The 22,636-nt window shown below is 35.8% G+C and overlaps 1 protein-coding gene across 1 annotated transcript in view; it reads right to left on the bottom strand.

Moving 5' to 3' along the window:
* The window catches only part of CEP120 (centrosomal protein 120), a 37,046-nt gene extending 14,660 nt beyond the window's left edge, over positions 1-22,386 (bottom strand). Inside the window, exons 1-17 of the mRNA XM_064736399.1 lie at positions 22,198-22,386; positions 20,929-21,085; positions 19,893-20,007; positions 18,852-18,993; positions 17,584-17,732; positions 16,362-16,559; positions 14,144-14,371; positions 13,681-13,888; positions 12,540-12,641; positions 11,097-11,283; positions 9,085-9,234; positions 8,081-8,263; positions 5,686-5,782; positions 5,444-5,596; positions 4,724-4,813; positions 4,254-4,346; positions 2,483-2,644 (exon numbers count right to left, since the gene is read on the bottom strand). Of these exons, the coding sequence (XP_064592469.1) occupies positions 2,483-2,644; positions 4,254-4,346; positions 4,724-4,813; positions 5,444-5,596; positions 5,686-5,782; positions 8,081-8,263; positions 9,085-9,234; positions 11,097-11,283; positions 12,540-12,641; positions 13,681-13,888; positions 14,144-14,371; positions 16,362-16,559; positions 17,584-17,732; positions 18,852-18,993; positions 19,893-20,007; positions 20,929-21,085; positions 22,198-22,249 (2,466 nt within the window). The 5' untranslated portion in view covers positions 22,250-22,386. The remainder of the gene's footprint in view (positions 1-2,482; positions 2,645-4,253; positions 4,347-4,723; positions 4,814-5,443; positions 5,597-5,685; positions 5,783-8,080; positions 8,264-9,084; positions 9,235-11,096; positions 11,284-12,539; positions 12,642-13,680; positions 13,889-14,143; positions 14,372-16,361; positions 16,560-17,583; positions 17,733-18,851; positions 18,994-19,892; positions 20,008-20,928; positions 21,086-22,197) is intronic.
* Positions 22,387-22,636: the final 250 nt, after the last annotated feature.

A 22,636-nucleotide genomic window follows, 5' to 3' on the forward strand; every position in this document is an offset into this window, starting at 1 on the left:
CTACAATAACCTATTGAACTTAACAAAAGATACTGCTGTTTAACACCTTTCATTTTTACCTATTTATTTTTAAAACAATAAATATTTTTAAAGACAATAACCAATTGCTTTAGCTATTAGAAATATCAGCTCTCTCTGGAACTTCTAAAACAATATTTAATTGCTTGTTTTGTTCTGGAAACACACTCAAAAATTGAATATCTTATGAGAACTCAGAACTATGGACATGAAGAAACTATAAAAATCCCACAAATAAAGCACAACTTCCTTATTCAGAAAGATGCTCCTCAAGGTGGACGCTTCAAGATCTCCTCTTGTACATAGTGGGGCTTACCTCAAAACAGGTTGAATTCTAGAGATCTCTAAGTGTCTAAGTGTGGAAATTGTGTATTGACAAATCCCTTTAAAAGGTATGGAATAAGACTACTTATACCGGAACATTTAACATGCAGTAAAAAACCCAAAAAAGTCACACAGACAAAAAATTCCACATCCAAAAAGGTCTTAAAAGAAGAAACTCATCTGGTAGCAACAGAAACTTTCTGCTTGTGCAAATTACAAAGAGCAGGGCCCTAGAGTGAAACTCCAAAGTAAGCAAATAAAGCCTCACCCCCAACAAAGCAAAAGAAAAAAGCCTGTCTCATGCTCAATATGTGGCAACAACCATCACATATTGAAGCATAGCAGGAACAGCACAGAGGAAGACAGCCAGGATGCTCCAGAAAAAAATGGCCTTAGTACAAAACAAGAGAAAACACTGTGGGGCTTGTGTTTGGAAGAGAAACAGTACAACGGCCACCTACGTAATCAGGAACAGTATGTTGCACAGGCACTAAAGGCGCCTTCATAATTAGTAAGAAATGTTCTTAAAATTAATAAAAAGAAGTTTTTAAATACAAAAGACATAATTAAATTTCATAGGATGTTGCAATACTAAATAGTTTTTTAAAAGAATCATATGAGATCATGAAGAAAACTTTCATTGATGGCTACTGAGTTTGAAACTGATTCTGGCAAAGAGTACATATACCCCTTAATGGTATTGCTGGATATACCAAAACTGCAGTTTTTTCAGAGTCTCACTTCCTTTTTTCTTATCATCTAAATCCAGCCATTGCTGCACCACAATACTGAGCTAAGTGGTCTTTGGTCTGTTCTGAATAGGAAAAATAAAGTGATTGTGATTTTACTTTATTTAGATTCTATTTTATTTAGAAAAGGCCTGTTGAAGCTAAACATGGTCAGTGGGAGCTGAAAGAATGAATAATTAGGAATACTAGCTGGTGGCATTTGGCCATTTGAACAAGAGCTACTGGCAGCTGCCAACAACACAAAATGCAAAAATGATCCGCTTATCACTTTGAATAGGACTGCATTCTGCAGTTTCTTCATCCCGGTTCAGTGAGTGCTCTGAAGTAGAATAGTCAAAATAACTATCTTCAAGGTTAGCAACATTTTTGTATTAGCTACATTTTTAAAAAGTTCCCTGTACTGTGGTTGACATATGCTAACGAATAAAGATGTATGTTGAGAACAGTATTTATTACAGAACTCAAAAACTCACCAAAATCTATTAGAACTCTTCCTATGTACAAAAATATGGCTTTGGCTGATACAGTTTTTCGAACAGTGAAAGTTAATATTGGATTATCACTATCACATATTAGACACAAAAAACAAAGCAAGTAATTAATCTACATAAACAAAATACTTTTCAGAACACTTAGGCATTTGTAAGATTTAATCTACTTAATAACAAATTATGTGTCTAATGCTATAACAGCTAAAAAAAATAAGTACTAACTTTTACAGTTTACTTTAACAGTCAGAAAAAATGTCTAGACTATCCTTGTTGTTAGTGCCAAAGTTAGCTTACAGGACAACAGAACATGGTCTAAATTTTCTGTTTAGAAAGTACTACTCTCAGAATAGAAGACTGCAATAACAAGAGAGTTCCCCCTTCCGTCCCAATAAGGATAAAAGAAATATTCTTTTGCAACAGAAGAATAAAACTAACTGCATGGTGAAATTACTTAGATGTTAATCAACAATAATTATTTAAGTTACTGAAATGTACACTGCTGTTCAGGCTCTTCATGTAATGTCATTCTTTTTCTCACAGAACTACAATAACCTATTGAACTTGAACAAAAGATACTGCTGTTTAACACCTTTCATTTTTACCTATTTATTTTTAAAACAGACAGAGACATAATGCCAAAGACAATAACTGATTTCTTTAGCTATTAATGTAGTGTAAGCTTTTAAATGAAACTTTATTTTCAACGTTGAAAAAATAATCACAAGCACCGCAGTGCAAACTGGCCATACAACTGAGCAAGACTGACACAGATGGATCTCAGCACAGAAATCCCAAATTTAAATAAAATGTTTGTTACAAAGTTGCCCGAATACAAGTGCCTCCAAACAACTACTGAACTTGGTATTCTTAGAAAAATGCTTACTTTTATTGTGTCCGTACCTGCTGATGTAAGCGAAGCTTGTCTTCTTCCAGTTGTTTGATTTTTGACCTTTCTAGCTCTAGCTGGTGCGCACATTCCTCCCTGGCTCGACGCACAGAATCCTGAAGCACCTGCAGATTTCGTTCATGCTCTGCTTGCAGCTCCTTCTTTACTCTTTGAAGCTTAAAAGGAGATACATATTTACATTAATCCATAGGAGTGAGAGCTTCACTTGAAAAGTCTTACAACTGGTTATTGCTATTCATGACAGAAAAATTGTTATTAATTTTTGAAATTAAACAATAAAATTGTTCAACTGTTCATTATATATGTTCTTATTGAATTTCAGTTTAACTACCAATCTGCCAATTATTGTATTTGGGCTACAAATATACTCTTGCTGTACTACTGTAAAAACAAAGCTCTCAGGAGCTCCTATGTACAATCTAAATGATTCTACACGATTGCTCAAGGCAGGTTTCACTTCCACCTTCCTACTACAATGTGAAAAGCTAAATATTCCAATTCACTGCAGAGTGTGAAAGTCACAGCTACAGCCAAAAAGTCTTTAGGTCAGTGAGACTGCACTGTTCAAACTGAGCATATTGAGATAATTTCTCATCAAGATAAAACAGAAGACCAATCCTTGACACGTTTGAACTTTCTAGAAAGATGCTACTGTCCCAGATGACTGCTAGCTGAATAGAAACTTCTCCAATGTCCTGTTTCTCAAACTGTAATTTGTTAACTGAACACTACATTATTTTGACCAGATGTTTTTTTGAATCCACTGATTTTTATCATCTCTAGCTCTCAGGTCAGAATCTTACTAAACTTTGAGCAAGTTTTTAGAAAAATCTACATAAGATTCAAAATAACTACTTCTACTAAGACTGAAATGCACTTGGCTAAACGTGAGCACGAGATTTTGTTGCACAGATGCTGACATCAAAACATTTACAGCACAAATTGCATCTTGAGGTACAGACAGCCTGGGAACTGAACAAAACACTGGCTCAGCCAGTGATTTTCTGTGTTGGGAATTATCAATTTTGTTACAAGCACAGAAGGCATGAGTAGGCTAGAAAAATTAATCTGAGTTACAAAGAGGAAAGAAAGTTTAGCTGTTTGCACAGCTAAAACACCACAGTATTTTACCTACGTAATTTTGAGTTTGTTCTGAAATACAAGAATAGGCAGTTTATTTTCTCTTTCCATATGACTAGCACCCCTGAAGTGACACACACTTTGCCAGATTGGGTGTATTAGTACAGTGGTAGTTACTGGTTTCTCCTGCATCCTCTTTCACCCTGTCACTATTGGAAAAAAATAAACAGAAGTAGGAACTCTGCAAACGTTGGAAAACAAAACCTAAAGTTTCTCCCAGATCTTCTTGTCACCTTCTCCTATTTCAACAAACAATCTAGCAATTACTTTTTGAAGTGAGGCACTCTTGTGTATGTGTACAACAGTCACCTGACAGTGCTAAACTTAAAACAGAGATATGCTAATGTTACACAAATGTCTGCACTGACATTAATTCTGTCAAGAATAGAAGGTTTACAGTTCTGTAATCCTAGCAACCCATTTAAAAGTTCACTGAATTTCTATTTCATTAAAAAAGTGTAGCTGTAACAAAACTTGGGCTTAATTGCTAGGGTTCCTCTACACATCACTATGAACGAGTCTAGTTAGTATCTTACACACAAAGCACAGTTGTCACTATGTGAAAACCCAAACCTCATAGAAGTAGCTAATGCAATTACATTGTTTAACACAACCAATTTTTACCTCTGATTCAGCGTTAAAAAGCTGTCTCTCTCGCTTATCCAGATCTCTCAGGGTTTTCTGAAGCTGTCCTTCCAAAACATTATATTCTGCTACCTAAACAAAGGAGGGAAAAGGTATAAAATATTGATAGCTTTTATTTAGAAATTTCCATATAAAACAAGTAGCTAGCTCTTAAGAACTTGCAATGGGGTACTTACTTCTAACTCATAGGCCATAGAAGGGCTTTTTGACCAGGCAAGTAAAATGCAATCAAACAGCTCCCATATACAGCAAAACTAATCTAAGGAAATTTCTAACAAATATTCTATGATTAAAGGCTACTTTGAATTCTTTTGCACTGTTGTAGAGTAGCTGCACGCATATCCGTAGCTGCAAAGTTTAATTACAAACCTTTGATACATGTTACCAACTACCTTGTTAGATTTATAACAATTTAGACCTTCTGCAAATATAAGGAGGAATTTCCTTACCTTTTTCTTCACTAACGCCTCTCTCTCCCTGTCTCTTTTCTTCCATTCCTCTGCAAGTGCTTGCATATGGACCATTTCCTTCTTTTTAAGCTTTCAGAGGAAAAAAAAAAATCCCAAACCAGATCAAAATTGCTGAAAGTGCACCTTTAGAGTACTAGCAGACCTAAGTCTTGAAGCAAAAGTGTTTAGTACGCTGACTTTTATAGCTCAAGATATGATTCTGATAGTGAAAGACATCTTAAACTGAAGTACAAAATGCAAAGTAAATGCATGTTTGAGAAAAATATCCAAAGAACGACTAGATTTTCACTACCTTTTCAAAAGAAGTAAACAAAAACACATAGAACAACTTCAAGAGTAGACAGCAATGGTTTTTGAGATGCAACTAACAGAATATAGAATTAATATTTAACATCAATAGTTTGAATCTTGAATCTATTGTACTTTATAAAGAGTAATGGAAAATTGTGAAGATGGTATTCTGCAGTTCAAACCCAGGACTTTCTTCACTTGCTTAAGAATTAACCTTCCTCATTAAGTAAGGGCATGAAATTTGTGAATGGAGTAGTTTACATCTGAAGTTTTAATATTCTGTATAAGTAAAATTTAGTTCTTACTTGAAATACTAAAATAAAATATAATTAAGGTTGTTATCTGTATCAATTCTATGAAAACTTCTCTGGCAATCACATAATTTAGGTAATAAAAAAGAGCAAAAACCTGATTTTCAAAAATGTCCTCTTGCATTTCCTTCCACATTTCTAACTCCAGTGCTGCTTTGTATTCCAGAGTTTCTCGAGGTTCTGGATGGTCTTCTGGGGCACGGCAAAGCTGAGTGTGAGGGACATGCTGTTGCTGACCAGCACCTACATCCTGATATAATAAGAGTGGATTTTTCATTGGAACTTTAAGTTGTCAAAGACATGTTCAAAGGAAAAAGAAAAGATTTATATAAAATTTACTTGAGAAGAATCTGACACCATAACTTCTTGCACTTTGACAAGTCCGTAGTCTTCCAAGGTGATGGTATACGAAAGCTCTGCTATTCTGGTGCCTGACCTATAAATAGCATTAGAATGTTATTTTAAGTTAAACTGCCTAAAGATACAGAAAAAGAACTGTAAGACAACACCCAAAACAGCAAAGCTGAAGTTGTTCTGTGCAAGCTCAGAATCTGTAAACACTTGCCCATGTGAGAGCTCAAACATGCTCTCCTATATATATTGTTAAGTTAGAGCCTAGTTTATGAATTAATGTCAAGACTTCTGACTTAAACCTGGCATTAGAAACCTATTTAACTAACAAATTACTATGATCAATACATCCCTGCAATGAGGGAATAATCCAAAATTGTACCTACAGTCCTAAATCTTTCTAATGACGTAACTGTTCATATACAGGCACTGCTGCTGACTTCAACTTAAGATACTCATTAAATTTCCTTAGTTTTCCTTGTTTAGACTTTAACAGTAACCTTCTAGTTGTCCATAATATAAGTAACTTAGCATATAATTTGTGGTAAAACATCCTTGGATTTCTATAAACACATTTCTGGAAGCTTCAGTATAGAAAACTGGCAACTTCAAATCACAAAGAGGTTAAAATATCTACCTGCCCTTGCACAGAAACAATACCTACATAACAGATACTTTAAATAACTAATGTGAAAGTAATTGTGGTTTCTGCTTAAGAACAGTTTGTTTCCAACTGCCTTATCTCAAATCACAGTCAAATTGTAGTAAACAAAGCCAGTCCTTTTCACAGAAAGGTATTAAGAGAAGGAACAGAAAATCATGTAACTGCAAATGATCAAAAGTCTCAAATAAAAGTACATTGAATTGTAGATCTTGGTCAAAACAAAACCTCTCATTTCAGTGATAATCACTCAGAAAGGCAAATTACACAATCACTCGTCACCTGGAAGCTGCAGAACATACCAAGCAACAAGATGCTGAAAGAATTAACCACAGCTGTAGTTTTCACAGAAATTCACTTTCAGCAAATAGATTAGATGACACTGAAATGCTTTTTACAAGGGTGCAGGCTTTTACACTATACTTCTATTTGCAAAGGAAAAAATCCAATAAATGCTCATACTTCATTTAAAATAAATGGCTGCATTAAATTCTTAGAACTTTCCATTGGCTACTGACAAAAAAGAAAACAAGATTTGCATTAGTTAACCTCAGAGATCCGAATAAATGATTCGACAAGTCTGTTGAACTTACCAGTGTAAAAAGAAGGTTATGCCAACAAGAGCAAGGATAAGAAGGGGTTAGCACAGAAAAGCACAGACCTTATTACATTTTGAGAATGCCATCTAGTGGTTATGCTTTGTGCAAAACCAGATTTCATTTAACTAATGGAAAAAGTATAAAGCTTAATGTACGGTGAGACCTTAAAGTAACTCTTCAGAGAATGAGGCCTTGCCAGCTTTCCCACAGAAGTTTAAGCAAAGCCAGAGGTTAATTTTTTATTGAGGTTAATTTCTTATTAAGTTGGGAGGAGAGGAGACACCCAGTCACTAACATGAAATCTCCCGTGAGTTAAATATAAAATGCATTTTCTAAAATCTGTTGCATTAGCTGTTTAAATTTGATCTCCGTCTTAATAGCAATTATGTTTATTTTTAAGGGCATAATCAAATTCCATCATTACAAAGAAAAAAAGAAGGTCTAGACACTGATTGTAAACACTAATCATCTTCAACAAGGACACAGGACAGAAGTAACTACCAATCAAAAAGAAAAATAGAAAAATACACACACACAAATATCAATATGCCTATAAATATAAAGCCCCAGCACTGCTCCATGTAAATGAACATTTGTCTTCAGACAGAGTATGAGCTAATACTGCTCCTTCTGATGTACACAAGCTGAAAGCCCTGCTACTATCCTGAAAAAAACAGGAGACATCTCCATTCTCTGGGTGCATCTGTCCTAACTTTCACCAAAGTCAGTTAGTTGTATCTAAAAGCATACTATGGACAAATAATGTTAAATATATTATGGAATATGAACTTTTATACAATTAAGTGACTTAATTTTGGAAGTGCCTCAGAACCTTTTTTCCAATTGTTTATTTCTTAATCTGAAGTTTAACTTACCCAGGATCATGATTACATAAAAGTTTATTACAATGACTTTGGTAGTAGTGTATACACTGCTCAATATGAAGAGGCAATTTAGCTTTTCATCTCTTGGATGCCTATTCCCTCCTCTGCATACTGCAGTACTCTGCAGCCTGTTTACCCATTCAAAAAGCTATGCAGAAAAAGCTGTTTTTCAGAGAAACACTAAACAAACTACTCTAGAAAACTTGCTACAGAGCTAAGTATTTTTTAAATAGTTTTACCCTTGTGCTGCTGTGAAACTGACTGTTTCATTGCAAGTCTGACGCCAGCACTGTTCACCATTCCCACCCAAGAAGCGAGTCTTTTCTGAAGCCAAAACATTAGAGAGCTGAAGCCTTGCCATTCCTAGAAGTAAGTCTTTGGCTGTTTTATCCTTGTGCCACAATTCAACCAGCAGAGGCAATCTGAAACAAAGAAGTGATCTTTGTGTCAGGCACCAAAATGAAACAGGAGGCATTCTTATTCAGAAGAATCTCACGTTCTAGAAGTAACTTCTTAAATCAGTGATGGTTACAAAAGCCAAAATATGAGTTAGTTTCACTGCCTTTCACTTAGAGGAATGAGACTGACTGACTTTGTATCTTCTCAATCACTTGGTTCAGATTATCATTCCTTTCTTCAACTGGGGACTAACAATGTTACAGTGAGAGACATAAAGAATAGTGCTAACACAGCTTGATCATCTTAATTTATAAATACTTACAAAATAATTTTAGCCATTGTCACTCAAAATACAGCACCCCCAGAGCTACTTTAAAAATACTATTTTGAGGATTTTTTTTACATCTTAATCATTTCTTGAAATCTGGTGGAACTACTAGGAGAACTGTTTTAGAGCCCTCAACACTGCAAACTCTTTTCCAGGTACCTGCTGTATTTTTAAAAATATCATATGGACATTGCATATTAAAAAGAAAAGATTTTCATATTTCAAGAAGTACTTTGTCAAAAATGATGCTATCAAGCTTTACTTTTAAAATTTATGGCAATTGTATTTATTTCTGTAAGCAACAGTACCTAAGTATGCAGGAGAGAAAATCAAGAACTGTAGAATTCCTGACTTTAAATGATAATGGAGAAACTGGAAGAGTAAGCTATTAAGTATTTATTCGCATTAGTTCTTGAGTTATTTACCAAATTCTAGCACTGATAATCTTAACATGGCTGCATTTACAACAAAATCTAGAAAAGTGTAATTAAGATTTAAAAAATTGCAAGTTACTACCTGAAGAATGTATCTTGAAGCTGATGAGGCATAGTTGCAAAGTCAAATGCACAATATGACTTTGGAAGAAAGACTTCCATGTTCTTTCTAACTTCTACAGGTGGACTTGTCATAATAGGGGCTGCACTGCCAAAAAATGGGTAGGAGTACCTAATAAAAACAATAACAAAAAAAATAATTCTAAAAATAGATAACTTTTTTGTACCTCTGCAACAGGAAAACCAGTTTACACATCATTTAGTAAAGCATGACTTGCATCAAAGTTTGAGAAATTTATACTACTACATTCAACAACAGAACTTAGCTGTCAAGTATTTACGTTGTCATTTACTTCAGGAACAATCCAGCTTCTTTATACTGGCTGCTGCTTTGACAAAAGAAGTTTTTATAACCTGTTTGTTCACAACCAGATGAATTCATATTTTACTAGAACTCTGCAATTATTACATAAACTGACCAGACAAACAGAAGTAAAATTTATACTCACATGCAGATTGTTCCTTGAGAACATCTGTAACTGTACTTAAAGTTCAGACTAGACTAACATGCAATAACTGAAAACTAGACATACATATACACAGTGTCAGAATCATTAGAAATTTCACTAGCTTTTTCATCTCCATAGTTTAATTGACTGAAAGGCAAGTCAAATCATTTTACCAATATGACTTAAAATGTGGCCTGAAACTACTCTACTGGCAACTTTCAGTGTACCATAAATTGTAACAAAGGGGAGGTCATGAACCTCTTAAACTTCATTTTGTTCAAACTGATGATGCCAGCTGTCAGCAAAGCTCCTAATAAAATCAAATGATGCTTCTATATGTAAAAAATGCACTCTCCACCTTTCGTGAAGAGCTGTTTAAAGAGCTTGTTTAGACTGGAATAAAATAATGCTTCCAATCTACAGTGAATATGCTATTTTTTATCGTCCAACATTTCTTAATGTTCACGTATCTGGATGTTTCTCCTCTTCAGCTTCCTTCCACGTTCATCCCTGACTATAAAAATTCAAGCACATAAAACAAAAAAACCCTATGTGTTGTTACTGTTCTGAAACAAATTAACTATTCAAATGTTACATAAAATATTTTATGTGGCAAAATTCTATCCATTGTAACTTGCTTTCAGCATACTACTTACTAATGTAGCCAATACGGAAAGACATTAATGATGCACGCTACAGTAGCCGTACTTTAAAATATTCTAGCTCTACATCTCATCCACACCTTTTCAACCTAGTTCAGACAAAATCTAAACCCCATGATCCACCACTGCAACTAGACTTCCCAGTGACTAGTTAAAACTGTATGAATCAAGCTCTGCCAGAAAAGAGGCAGAGCAAATGGAGAGGCAACTCCCCAGTCAGAAACACTCAGAAATTTGACTGAATCACCATTTAAAGATATATTTCATCACAAATATCAAAAGCACTCTGATGGAAATGAGAAGACAAATTGTAAAAACTATTATTAATCGCTCACTTCAAATACACCATCAATAATTGCTATAATGAAAGTAGAATCTCTTTTTTTAAACCATGAAAATCATCCCTGTATTTACAAGTCTCTCAGAAATGCATTTAACTACACTGATTCTTCATTAAAGCTAGAATGGATTTCCTTTGGATTCATACACAAACCAGTGATCTGTCTCTCACTAAAACACTGTAAAGAGTACTTGGTGGAATGTGGAAAACTACAAAAAAGCCAAAAACAAACAAACAAAAAAAACTAAACCAAAAAAACAAAACAAAAGGAAGAAAAAAAAAAAAATCACTTCACTGATAAGCTGGAAATGTAGTCAGAAAGATTTACTACCAATTACAGCAAAAGGCAACAATCCTTAATGCTCAGTTTAGTGATAAGCCAGACGAACATTCTAAATTATTTTGCTACTGAAAATCAGCTACATTTTAAAAGGCATGAAGAAGCAGAGGGGCACTATGCCACCAGCAATCATTCAGATTATGAAGGCTTTGTATTTTCCAAGAATAACAATAAAAATTGTACCTTAAAATGCAATTTATTGGAAAACCAACTTCCAGACCACGTATACTTCTTAAGTCTATTGAGAAGCAAAAATGGTGAGAGGCTGCTGGAATGACAATCTTCTGTGCTGACACAGGCTCAGAAGAACTGGACACACCCACTGGGTTAGGCTGAGATATCGCTACTGGACCACCAGCTGTGTTATCAGCTGAAAACACAAAAGAGAATTCATGAGCATTTTCTATAACTTGTTCTGCCCAAAAATAACAAAATATATCAAAGATTAGTGTCACATTTTAAATGCAAGTAGAGCGGTTGCTTCCCTAAGAGACTTCTACTCCTTGTAAAACAAATGAATACTGTGAAAAATAACCACTCCTTCTGTAAGTTACTGTTTCCAAAGGAAAAAACACCAAAAACCCAATATACTTTAAATCTTCTTACAGGATTGTAATAGTTTTCCTTAATCTTTGAAACTATGTAAGGTTTAACTCACCTATAAAAGTTTACAATAAGATCAAAGAAATTAAATTCTTCAGAAAGATGGTGTAAGACCTCAGTTTATACTAATTTTTCATAGTCAACTTGAGGGCATGCATAGGAGAAGAAATACTTTTAGAATTTTAGTGCTTTTTAAAATTCATTAACTTCTTTAGGGGAATTACAAAGACAATCAGATTAACAGGTCAATTGTGCTCATGTAAGGCAGCATCACCCTTGGCCCCAAGCTTTTAGTCTGGCCCCACATTTTACTTTGAAGCAAACAAAAATGTGCAAAGCACATCTGCTTCTGGTCACAGAACCCACGCACTGTGGCACCCATTTTATAATTTAGAAAGCAGAAGCAACATTGAGTGCCTGCCCAATTGCATCCAGGCTTCTCACATCCTTACAATGAGACTCAATATTGCCTTCAGAGAGTAAAACACCAAACTACAAGTCCCACAGACAGGTCTCCAAAAGGCGTTCTTGAAAAATGTTCAAGACCTTTTGTTTAAGACTCTAAGGGCTATTTAGGCTACCAAGCCCCTACAAAATGAGGGAATGAAAATATCAAATAAGAACGTGACGGTCTTTTGTAAGTGCTACTTGTTCTGATATTGCCTTCATAATTATTTAAACCATTTTCACTTTTGTAATTTTTAAAGAAATACACCATTACTAGCATTGACTTTATTCTTTCCTCCTTTATCCTAAGTGTTTTGCTTGCATTAACAGTAATGTTACAAAAAAGAAAAATGCTGTAATACTTTAACATCAGTTAGTTAACACAATGTATGAATGAAACTATTTTAAGTGATTCAGGTAGAATGTCAGTAGATTGCTTGGTGCAAAGAATTGGCAGAATGGAATTTAAAGGTCATACAGCTTTTAAGTACATACAGCTTACTGTTAAAATCCATTTAAGTTGGTCATATAGTCAAATTTCATTTAATGTACTAAATTTAATGAATTTTGCCTTACTGGGATTTTGCAGAGGTGACTTCGCTCTGCTCTGTGATTTCAAAGTTGGAAGCTCTTCAAAACACTGTTTGCTAATCTCTTGAGGGCAGCCAGCCACAAGTCCTGAAAGACAAATGTGAAATGACATGTTTTACACCTTAGCAAAACAGAATTATAAAATTACTATTACTATTAATAAAAAAGCACAATCCTGAATTTCCTAACCAGAGATTCAAACCAGCTGCTGGGTTCACAATACTTTCTTTTTACATTCCATATAAAGGACTTAATCGTTGCTTAGATAAGATCAGTCAGGATTAAAAGAAAATTTGCCTGAATTAGCAGACAAATCCTGAGAGCCCATTCTAGGACACAGAATTTCCTCTACAGAACTGTCTTTAGGACAAAGCTCAAAAGATCAGCAATACAAATATAATTAGAAAAACAATAATTCCACTTTATTAATGAACCACCTCGTAAGAAGATTCCTGCTCAGTAACATTTAGCAAAACAACATTTTTTGAGATTTATTTGGCTCTCGTGGTATTTCTTATCTCTGTTCCTCTTCCACTTTTCCACTTCTGAGTTCTCAAATCAGAAACAAGTCTTCCTAGGGCTTGGGCTACCAAGTCTGAACAAAAGGATCTTGTAAAAAGAAACAAAACAACCCAGTTGCTTTGTCCAGGAATCTGTACTATATGAGCATTTGTCTTCACAAATTATAATCCACATAGCAAATTCCTTAGAAAACTCAAAAATCCCACATTATCCCTGCTTTTCTATTGAATAAATTAACACTAGACAATTTCATCTCATTGAGCAAGTCAGTTTCTTCAAAGGCATCACACTAAACCTTCTCATTCACAACTCCAGGAAATTCCAAAAACTTTTGTTATCATTTTTCAAGCTTATGACCATCCACCTCACTTGTAATCTACGCACCCCCAAATCTCTAAACTGGCTCTTGCAGGTGTACTTAACAATAATCATGTTCAAATCACAACATTTATCCCCCTTCTGTTATTTGCTTATGCAAATGATTCTGACTTGCCTGGAACTTATTACGAGAAGTTAGTACTACTTCATGAATATACTAGAAAGGAGTAGTACATGATCCAAGACCACACTTAGCAACTGGGCAAAGAAATTATATACTACATACCCCTTTTCCTTGGTTTTGTGCCTTTTTCAAACTTCAGACTTTCCACTTCACTCTCTGTTGCTACATCTTCTTTTGAAGAACACTGGTCAGTTTGAGATGGGACATTTTGGGATCTCTGTTGCTGGCTCTCTGTTTTTCCATTAACAGGTGAAAGAACTTTCTCCTGTGGCTGTTTGGGTTCAGTTGCAGCATTTAAGGGAATCAAAGGCTGAAATAAATGATAGTTTTCTTATTGACCATAGCTTGCATTGAAAAATTCTGTCTATGACACTTCATAGTATGAGATTATTTTTCTGACATAGAAAAATGCCAATGAAAGAGTTATTCATATAAAGCAATTAATTCTTTCAGGTTTTTTTTTTTTTTTGTTTAACACAAAACCCAGTGAAATATGATTAAGAAACACTAATAATTTTTTAACATTAAAGTGTGTCTAAACCAACAATGAACAGGTAAGACATACCTGGGTAGTCAAGTTCTCCCTTTGCAGAACTACAGATACCCCAACAGTAGGAGCCAGATCCAGAGGCAGTTGTGGCAGTTTCTGTTTAGCTCTATTTGGTGGAACAAGAACAAATGGTCCCTCTATTGCCACAGGGTGTTGGTCAATCTCCACATTTCCTCTCTTGAGCAGTCCTGACAGGGGAACTTCAGTACTTCCAAGAGAGTGGTCCCCACAGCAAAGATGGATCTGCACAAACACAAAGGCATTAGAAAGTAACTGGTATGTGTAATTTGCACTGGAACCATCTGTGCACCCTCCACTGAAGGTAGCATAAATAAAACAAGTTATCATCCCTAACCCAGTCCCTGCATGCTGAGAATAAGAACAGGTATGAAATGTCAGTTTTGAGCAGGTAGGATTCGTTCACTGATAGGGCAGCAGCAAATCACTGCACTGCTCTTCTGAGGACCTGTCATATCATTCCTTCTGTGGGATAAATTCAGTACTCAGTGGCTTTTAAACACTGCCATTTATGCATAGGCATATAAAATGCATGACTGCAAAGTAATGAAAAAGATTACTTGAAGGCTTTGGGCATATATTTAGATAGCACTTAACTGGGAAGGATTTTTGGAATTAACTGTAGTTTTAATTCCTGGTAAATATAATAATTTGAAAACTTGATTCAACTGTATGTTTCTTATAGAGTTTAATATTTATACCTACAATTGAAAGATTGATCTTAAAAAAAAAAAAACACAAAAAAAACCAACACAAAAGGTATTCTATTTTCCTCAAAGTTACTCTTTGAAACTCAAATACTAACTTGCTTTTTCCCAAAGAAGAGTCACTTCAGTTTTGATTTAGCAGATCAGAAGACTGTATTCCCATCCTTAATATTTATTGCACTTAAGGAGAACTGTTGTGTTGAAAGGTGGGAGTTGCCAGTATACATATCTAGGTGCACATATATACATACATACATATAAATATGGTCATACAATACATACATACACACATTCTAGTCTGGCAACTAGCACCTCTAACAACCAAAGTCTCCATTTTTGGAAATATATGTTAAAATTAAGAATCAGAACATGGTGCAAGACTTAAGATGCTGAGTGAGAACTCAAAGCAAGAAAACTCCAAATCAATATGTGGATCTGACCACAAAAGAAGTTTTGTTCAAAAAACTGTTCTTTACATATGATGCAAACATGCATAATTCCCCATTTATGTATCATTTATGTTTAAAGACTCTTTTACACTAAGAATAAATTCCAAACACACCAGTGCACATTGCTCCAAAAATACTTAAACTTGTGGCAAAAATAAAAAAATTGAAAAAATACAAGATTTGAACTAAAGCATTCTTAACCACTCTGCATAAAAACTCTAAAATGGTCTGTATAAACTTAAATAAAATAACTTTAAAGAGTCCAGATCCAGAAATATTTTGTATAACTAATTCAGTCTTATTTACCAGCTACATTATCAGAAACCCTATACCACCCTCACTCAACAAAGCAGACTCTTGTTTTGTAATCTTATAATTAGTTTGAAATATGCACAGATTGCCATAAATACTCTAAGTACTACCTGATGTTTAGAATCATAGATTTGCTTAGTTCAGAAAAGACCCTTAAGTCTACTGAGTCCAGCTGTTAACCTAACACTGCCAATTCACCACTGTCCTCCATTTAAAGGTAAGGCTAAAAAAGATAAGCAATATCCCATAACAGCCATTTGTCTACAGAGCAGGTAAAAAAGACAGACCTTCCTTATAATTCACACAAGATGTGCTGAGGACACTGATTTTAGAACTGAGGCAAGAATGACCTGAGCAGCTGGTATGGGATTACCATAGGTAGCACAAAGCAGGACTCTGGGTTGCAGATGGTCTGATTGCAATGCACACCCCAAAGCTCAGAGCTCTTCAGAGAGCCACATTAGCTCTTTGGGAAGATCATATTTCAGCAACAGCTTTTATCATGGCATGGAAACCACCTTGCAGTAACAGCAACTAATTAAAAAGACAGCACTCCATGTAGCTAGGAAACTTGGTGCTATGGTTTCCCTCACATCAGCAAGCTGATCAACTTATATTTGAGCTAAAATACTATAATACCGTCTTAGTTTGGAAACAGAAATGCTTTACAGATACAACCTGAGACACACTCTACTTCTTTAATTTTAATTATTTATTTTCATTCACATTTGAAATTAAACAGCTTACCTGCAATTTTGATTGTGCACAAAGATAAAGTTGAAGAACATCTACTGTACTACGTATTCGAACTGAAGCTCTTTCTGGCTCAAAGTTTGGATTAATTAAATCAGTGAAAGGTTCATTTGTGACATCATTTCCCAGTAATGAATAGTAGAAGAAAAACTCAGGCTGTCGATCAGGGAGCTTCATAGTACTAGGAACTAACTGAAAGAGATCAGAAGAGAATTATGTATCTCTTTCCTTGATGCAGAGTTACAGTAATTCTGAAGCACTAGTTTGGAAACTAGAACATAAGACTGCCCAGCTGACCTAAATCATAGTTTGCACTCCACATATAACTTATTATATTAACACTCAAAAATGTTTTACTTAAAGTAAAAAAGAGCAAGACTTCTCAACATCAAAGGCTGTAACTGACATGTATTTACTAACATCAAGTACCTCACAAATACTCAGAAATAAGCTATGCCTTCATAAAATATATCCAATTATTAAATAATGCAGATTAGAAACTGTTATACAATTTATGTGATTAAATAAAAGACTGAAACAGACAAACTTCATCCTGTAGGCAACTGTGAATTCAATGCCTAAAGAGGCACATGCAACAAGCACGATCACTGTAAATTTAGCTTCTCAAGGTCCTACAGTTCTGACATGGAAAACTATTTTCCCTGAAAAAAAGAAACATGATAAGACTGAAGAGAGTTTAGCACACACCATGAGTTCTAGACCAATTAAAACAATGCTGTCAGACAGGAAAAACACAGCAGCTAAGGTCTAAAGCTTAAACAACCATTAGCATGTCACTTCATCCAAGCTAGTAAGTCCTTCCCTCATGCAAATATACAAGCTCTGTCTTACATACTGGAAAAGCATTTCACCTTGTTTGAACTACAGTGCCCAGCCACCACACTGTAGACTGGTATTATCCACACATAAACTTCTTACACAATATTGCAGTAGAAAAGTATGCATTTCATATGAATGCATCATTTGAAGTAAATACAGCTTTAGTACTTCAGAAGAATTATATTTCATCTGCAGCCTGAGATGTTAAGAACTTCATAAAGTTTTAAAATGAATACAAATTCACTTTGGGACAAGGTTATTTCTTGAAATAAGCTCAAAAAACCATTAAAAATGAATTAGAGATGAGGAATGGGAGGGTGAAAATACTAATGTGGGATAACACTTCTTAAAAACTACACATGGCAAGGAAACAGACCTGCTCCAACTGTGTGGCAAATGCAATGGTTACAGACAAAACAAAGTGATCCTTGCAATACTCTGCTGGTCCAATTTGATGATAGCCCTCTTCTTCATTCAAGACTGGCACAAGACTTTTAGGGTCCAGTTCACGAAAAAGAGTTAGTACTAGGAGAGAAGAAATAAACATGAGTAACTAGTGGCCTTTGTAATTGCTTTGATATATTTTAAGCATTACACATGAAAATTACATGTGGAAAGAAAAACTACAAAAAAACTACCAAAGTTTTTTCAAAACACAAAGAAGTCTCTAGGTATACTTCAAAACAGCTACAAAAAATTCTGAAATTAACTTTTGTTCACAACTGTTATGCTGAACACTATGCTAAACAGAATTCTAGTTCCTATTTTTATTTTGTGTTACAATGAGAAAGATTACAGTAACTGGAAGTTTATTTCACTAGGCTAGAGTGTACCACGCTTTTTCTTTACTTTGCTCATTAAAGAAAATGCAGGACAGTAACTGCATATTGCAATCTATTGGAACAAGGATGCTGTGACATTCCACAGATCTTCAGAATGATTCATTTAAAGATTTTTCCTCTCAAGTCTACAGTGCATAAAACTCTATTCTGGTTTGCTAGTTTTTGTTCTATAGTGCCCTCAGGTTACACAAAATAGAAATAATAGAAATAGAAAAATTAACATTTGAGGTCCAATAGATTTTTGACACAATCCACTGATTTCGTTCAAGAAAAATAAACAAGAGAATCCAGAATTGGAATGAGTCCCAACAGTAAGCAGATGTTACTACAAAAACTCTCAACAATAGTACATAATTTAAGTACCAAAAGATTAGAAGAAGAACCGACCAAAAAAGAAGCAAGTCTACCCAGCAAATGAGACATTTTACTACTTTACAGTTCCAAGCCCAAACTACTGAAACTTTACCTTCTATAAAGGTAAATCTCCTTCCCTATTTCTTTCATAACTTTCCAAAGCACACAAATACAAATTAAATACCCAAGGGAGTTAACTATGAGCCCCTGATTCTCATTTTAAATACCAGTTGGTTTGCAACTTGTCCACCTAAGTCACACAATTATCATAGTAAAGAATCCTTGAAAAACTTACTACCACAAGGTACACTAATCAGCTGCAAAGGGTTTGCACTGAAACTCCTGTGATATTAAAATTCTCTTGAGACTTAACAGATTTTCAACAAGTGATATGTCACCTGCCACAGGAAGATTTTTAATTCAAAGTGAGAGCTGTCATGTTACTTACACTTGCCTTCTCTAGGGGGTGCCTCCTTTGCTTTAAAATCGTCAACTAGTGCTTTTGAGTCCGTCTCCAATGCAACACCAATTTGTATTTCAGGTTTAAACTTAGGGTACTTGTTACTAAGCAAAGGATACCATTTAGGTGCCTACAGAGTGAAAAAACAAAGATAAGACCCAAAAGTGTTTAAATACAACAGAAAAAAATAGTATAATACTTTTACAGGAAATTCAGTCTTAATCTAGCACTTCTACTTTATCATCTACAGAAATAAACTTTGGATTTTATTTCTAAAAATTTGGTCTATTTAGTACACTATTGTACTAAAATATTCTATAGAATGGTTACTGGATGACTACCTGAACATATTGTTTTTTTCAACTGACTTGTACAGTGAAAAGGTTAGATAGGGAAATATACCATAAATCTTTATTTAGAAAACCTTCAAGTCCTCGACTGCACAAGTAAGTCATATGCACTGAAAATGCTCTGGAAGAATGATGCCAGAATAGGACACCAGGCTCCTCGTATGACCCGGATCAAAGTTACGTTTTGGTCAAGCTCAATACAAGGGAGTTGGCTAAGTAAATTTATATAAACAATTATATTGTGCTTACTCTATGCTGTATTGAAGAGCTAGAAACAATCACCTAACACATCATCCTCCATGGAGGTCCACTATAAAAAAACAACTTAAGACTTGATTTCATGATGGAGACTCAATTCAATTGCTCCATATCTATTGCTTAGATAAAACTTTCCAGTTGATTAAATAATGAAATTGTGTAGATTAATTGGTTGCTAGTGATCCTATTATTCAATTCAGAAGTAAGCAAGATTAGTACCAACTGTATTTTTTCATTTGTGCATGTTCTCAAAATCAAGATGTCTCTCCTCTTACGAAAAGCAACAAAACCCCCCATATACGATCAGTTATACTCCAAAAGGAGACTCAAAAGTTTAGCCTATGCTTTAATTCAAATTACATTATCTGTAACAGCATTGCTGTCAAAACAAAATTTTAAATCTTGATATTGCATAACGTACCTGTTTCTTTTCTGGGGCAGCCCTTAGATCCAGTACAATATAGCCTATATTCTCTTTAGCTGAAGATACAGGATCCAATGCAAAACATTGGAGTTTGATAGGTGTACGCTGCAGTCTGAAAAAGTAACTCAGTTGAAACATTAAATATAAAATGTATACCTGCAATTAGTTCTCAAAGATAGCTCATAAGTTTCCAGCAAGCCAATGATACAAACTAGTTTCATTAGGTCAGAAGCTGAACTTATGTGGAACATACAAAAGTCATCACTAAGTGAGAGAATGAACAAGTGGTTTAATTCTTGAGGAAGAGTGTATTGGAGCCTCAGTCTCAAGCGCTATTAAAAAGACATTAGCAACAAATAAACACTTCACTCACATAAGAGAAAAAAAGTACAGAGCCTCGCACAAAATTTGAATTTCACTTGGAAGGGCATCTTAAAAACAGGACTTGTGAACAAGATTTTTGGGTAAAGCACCTGACTACTGCAAGGCATGTATAAGACATCTAGCACATGGCAAATGTAGGCATCTTTCTCTGTCAAATAAAAATTATACAGCTTTTTTAAACTTCGTTATTGATATGGTCATAACATTACAACCTGTAAGTTGTAAGATTTATGAAATGAAGTAACAGTTATGCAAACACTTAATTTCTCAGCTTATCTCTTTGAAATTTTCAAAAACTAATTTCAAGTCTGAAAAGCCTGTGTAAATAAGTTAATTTTGTGCCACAGTATACATAAGAAAGCTTGACTGCAATGTTTGAGTTACAGAATTACTAGTTTGCTCTAAGAGCCTGCGGGGTGTTTTTTAGTAGTGTGAAAATATACCCTTTAGAATTTTTAAACATCACTTATCTTGCCACACATTACCTTTTTTTGTACATTAGTACATTTTTCCATAACATTATTGTAGATAAAATAAATTTTCTATAGAACAATTCAGATAACAGTAACCCAAAAATTGTATTTCACTAAATGTAAAGACAAGAAAGTTAAATTTTATCTGCATATTAGACTTCATTTTTTAACATTACCTGTGCTGATGAAGTGCTTTCCTATCAAGTTCCCAGGCCAATTCTGTAGCAAATTCTGGCTGATCAGTATGCTCCACGGGGTCAGTAGCCAACTGTTCACCATCTAACTTAGCTTCAACTATAAGCATGTGCTTGGGTCGTTTTGGGAAACAGCGCCCTGTAAAAGAGTGGCATTGCATGTACCATCAGTAAAAGAGATGCAAGAGCTCAGATGGATGCCATAAATCAGTTACGTGAAATAACCTTCCCATGTCACCTTCCATGCTTTGATCTTGAAAAAAAAAGTTTGCACTATACAGAAATATGAATGAATGTAACATGAAACAGACTATTTATGAAGAAACAGCATACTAAGTAACAAAGCAAAGTAGCAAGCAATTAGAATTATTTGAGAAAACTAGGATTGGCAATAGGTAAGGGAGCAGGCATGAGAAAGAGAGTGAATGTTTTGCTTCAAGTGAAAAGGTTATGAACTGTCTGACATCCAAACAGAAAAACATGATCTTGTAAAAGTACTGAATGTTGTTTCTCCTGCCACTTGCTGAAAAAAAAAATATTGCCAGATTAGGAGACTGCCTAAAACCATATAGGATTGGTCCTGGGCTCAGGATCATCCAGTATTCTGATTTGAGATGACAAAAAGAAGTAAAACATTACTTATATCACAGTGTGGGGAGACCATACTACAAGATATCAGACGACAGGATCTTATTTGTAAGCTCCTTTGGCAAACTACATGAATGGACAGAGAAATAATAGGATTCACTTGACAAAAGGAAAGCATTCAGCCAAAACAACCCAAACCCCCAAACCAATCTCCAAAACAGCCCAAAAGAGAAAAAGACATCCTAACAAATAACTCACTCACGCACGCACACTCTAATTAGACTACAGAAACTATAACCCCTGGAAATGCAAGATGACCAACTGGATATACGTTTGAGTCAACACCTAAGGCTGATTGCTACGAAGGGATAAAAATACCAGAATACTTTTTAAAGAACAAAACCAACAAAAACCCAGATCCTCGGGGAACGACTGTAACTTTTCGCATTCACTTAATACATTGCGTAAATACCTCCAAAACCTAACAGAGGGTAGCCAACCCCGGCCTTAAGATACGTACGTCCAAAGCCTTTTTAATAACATCGGTTTACTCAACGCTGCTCAGTTTACCCCGCTCACCTCGGAGGCAAAGCCAGCCCCTCATCTTCCCCTCGGGACAGAGGGGACGCGCAGCAACCGCGAGGCCACGACCCTGCCGCCTACCTTCCAGCACGGAGACGACGATCAGCAGCCGGTCGGCGGCTCTGGAAACCATCTCCCCGCTCCGCCCGGGCGCTGCCGGGGCCGGCAAGCGCGACCACTCCCGAGGCGGAGCGGAGAGAGCCGGGAGCTCTAAGACGCGCCTTGCCGCCACCCGCCGCCCTTTTGCCGCCGCGGAGCCTTTAAACACCAACTGCCGCCGCTTCCGCCCGGCAACACCGGCCCCGCCGCTTCCGCCGCCGGCCCCGCCCCGCATCGCCCCGCACCGCCCCGCCGCTCCGGGGCCCCGGCACTGCCCCGGCACCGCCCCGGCACCGCCACTTCAGGGCCCCTGCACCGCCCCGACACCGCCCCGGCCCCGCCCCGACACCGCCGCTCCGGGGCCCCGGCACCGCTCCGGGGTCCCGGCATCACCACTTCAGGGCCCCGGCACCGCCCCGAC

The sequence above is a fragment of the Zonotrichia leucophrys genome, chromosome Z, assembly GCF_028769735.1.
Source record: "Zonotrichia leucophrys gambelii isolate GWCS_2022_RI chromosome Z, RI_Zleu_2.0, whole genome shotgun sequence".
Classification (NCBI taxonomy): domain Eukaryota; kingdom Metazoa; phylum Chordata; class Aves; order Passeriformes; family Passerellidae; genus Zonotrichia; species Zonotrichia leucophrys.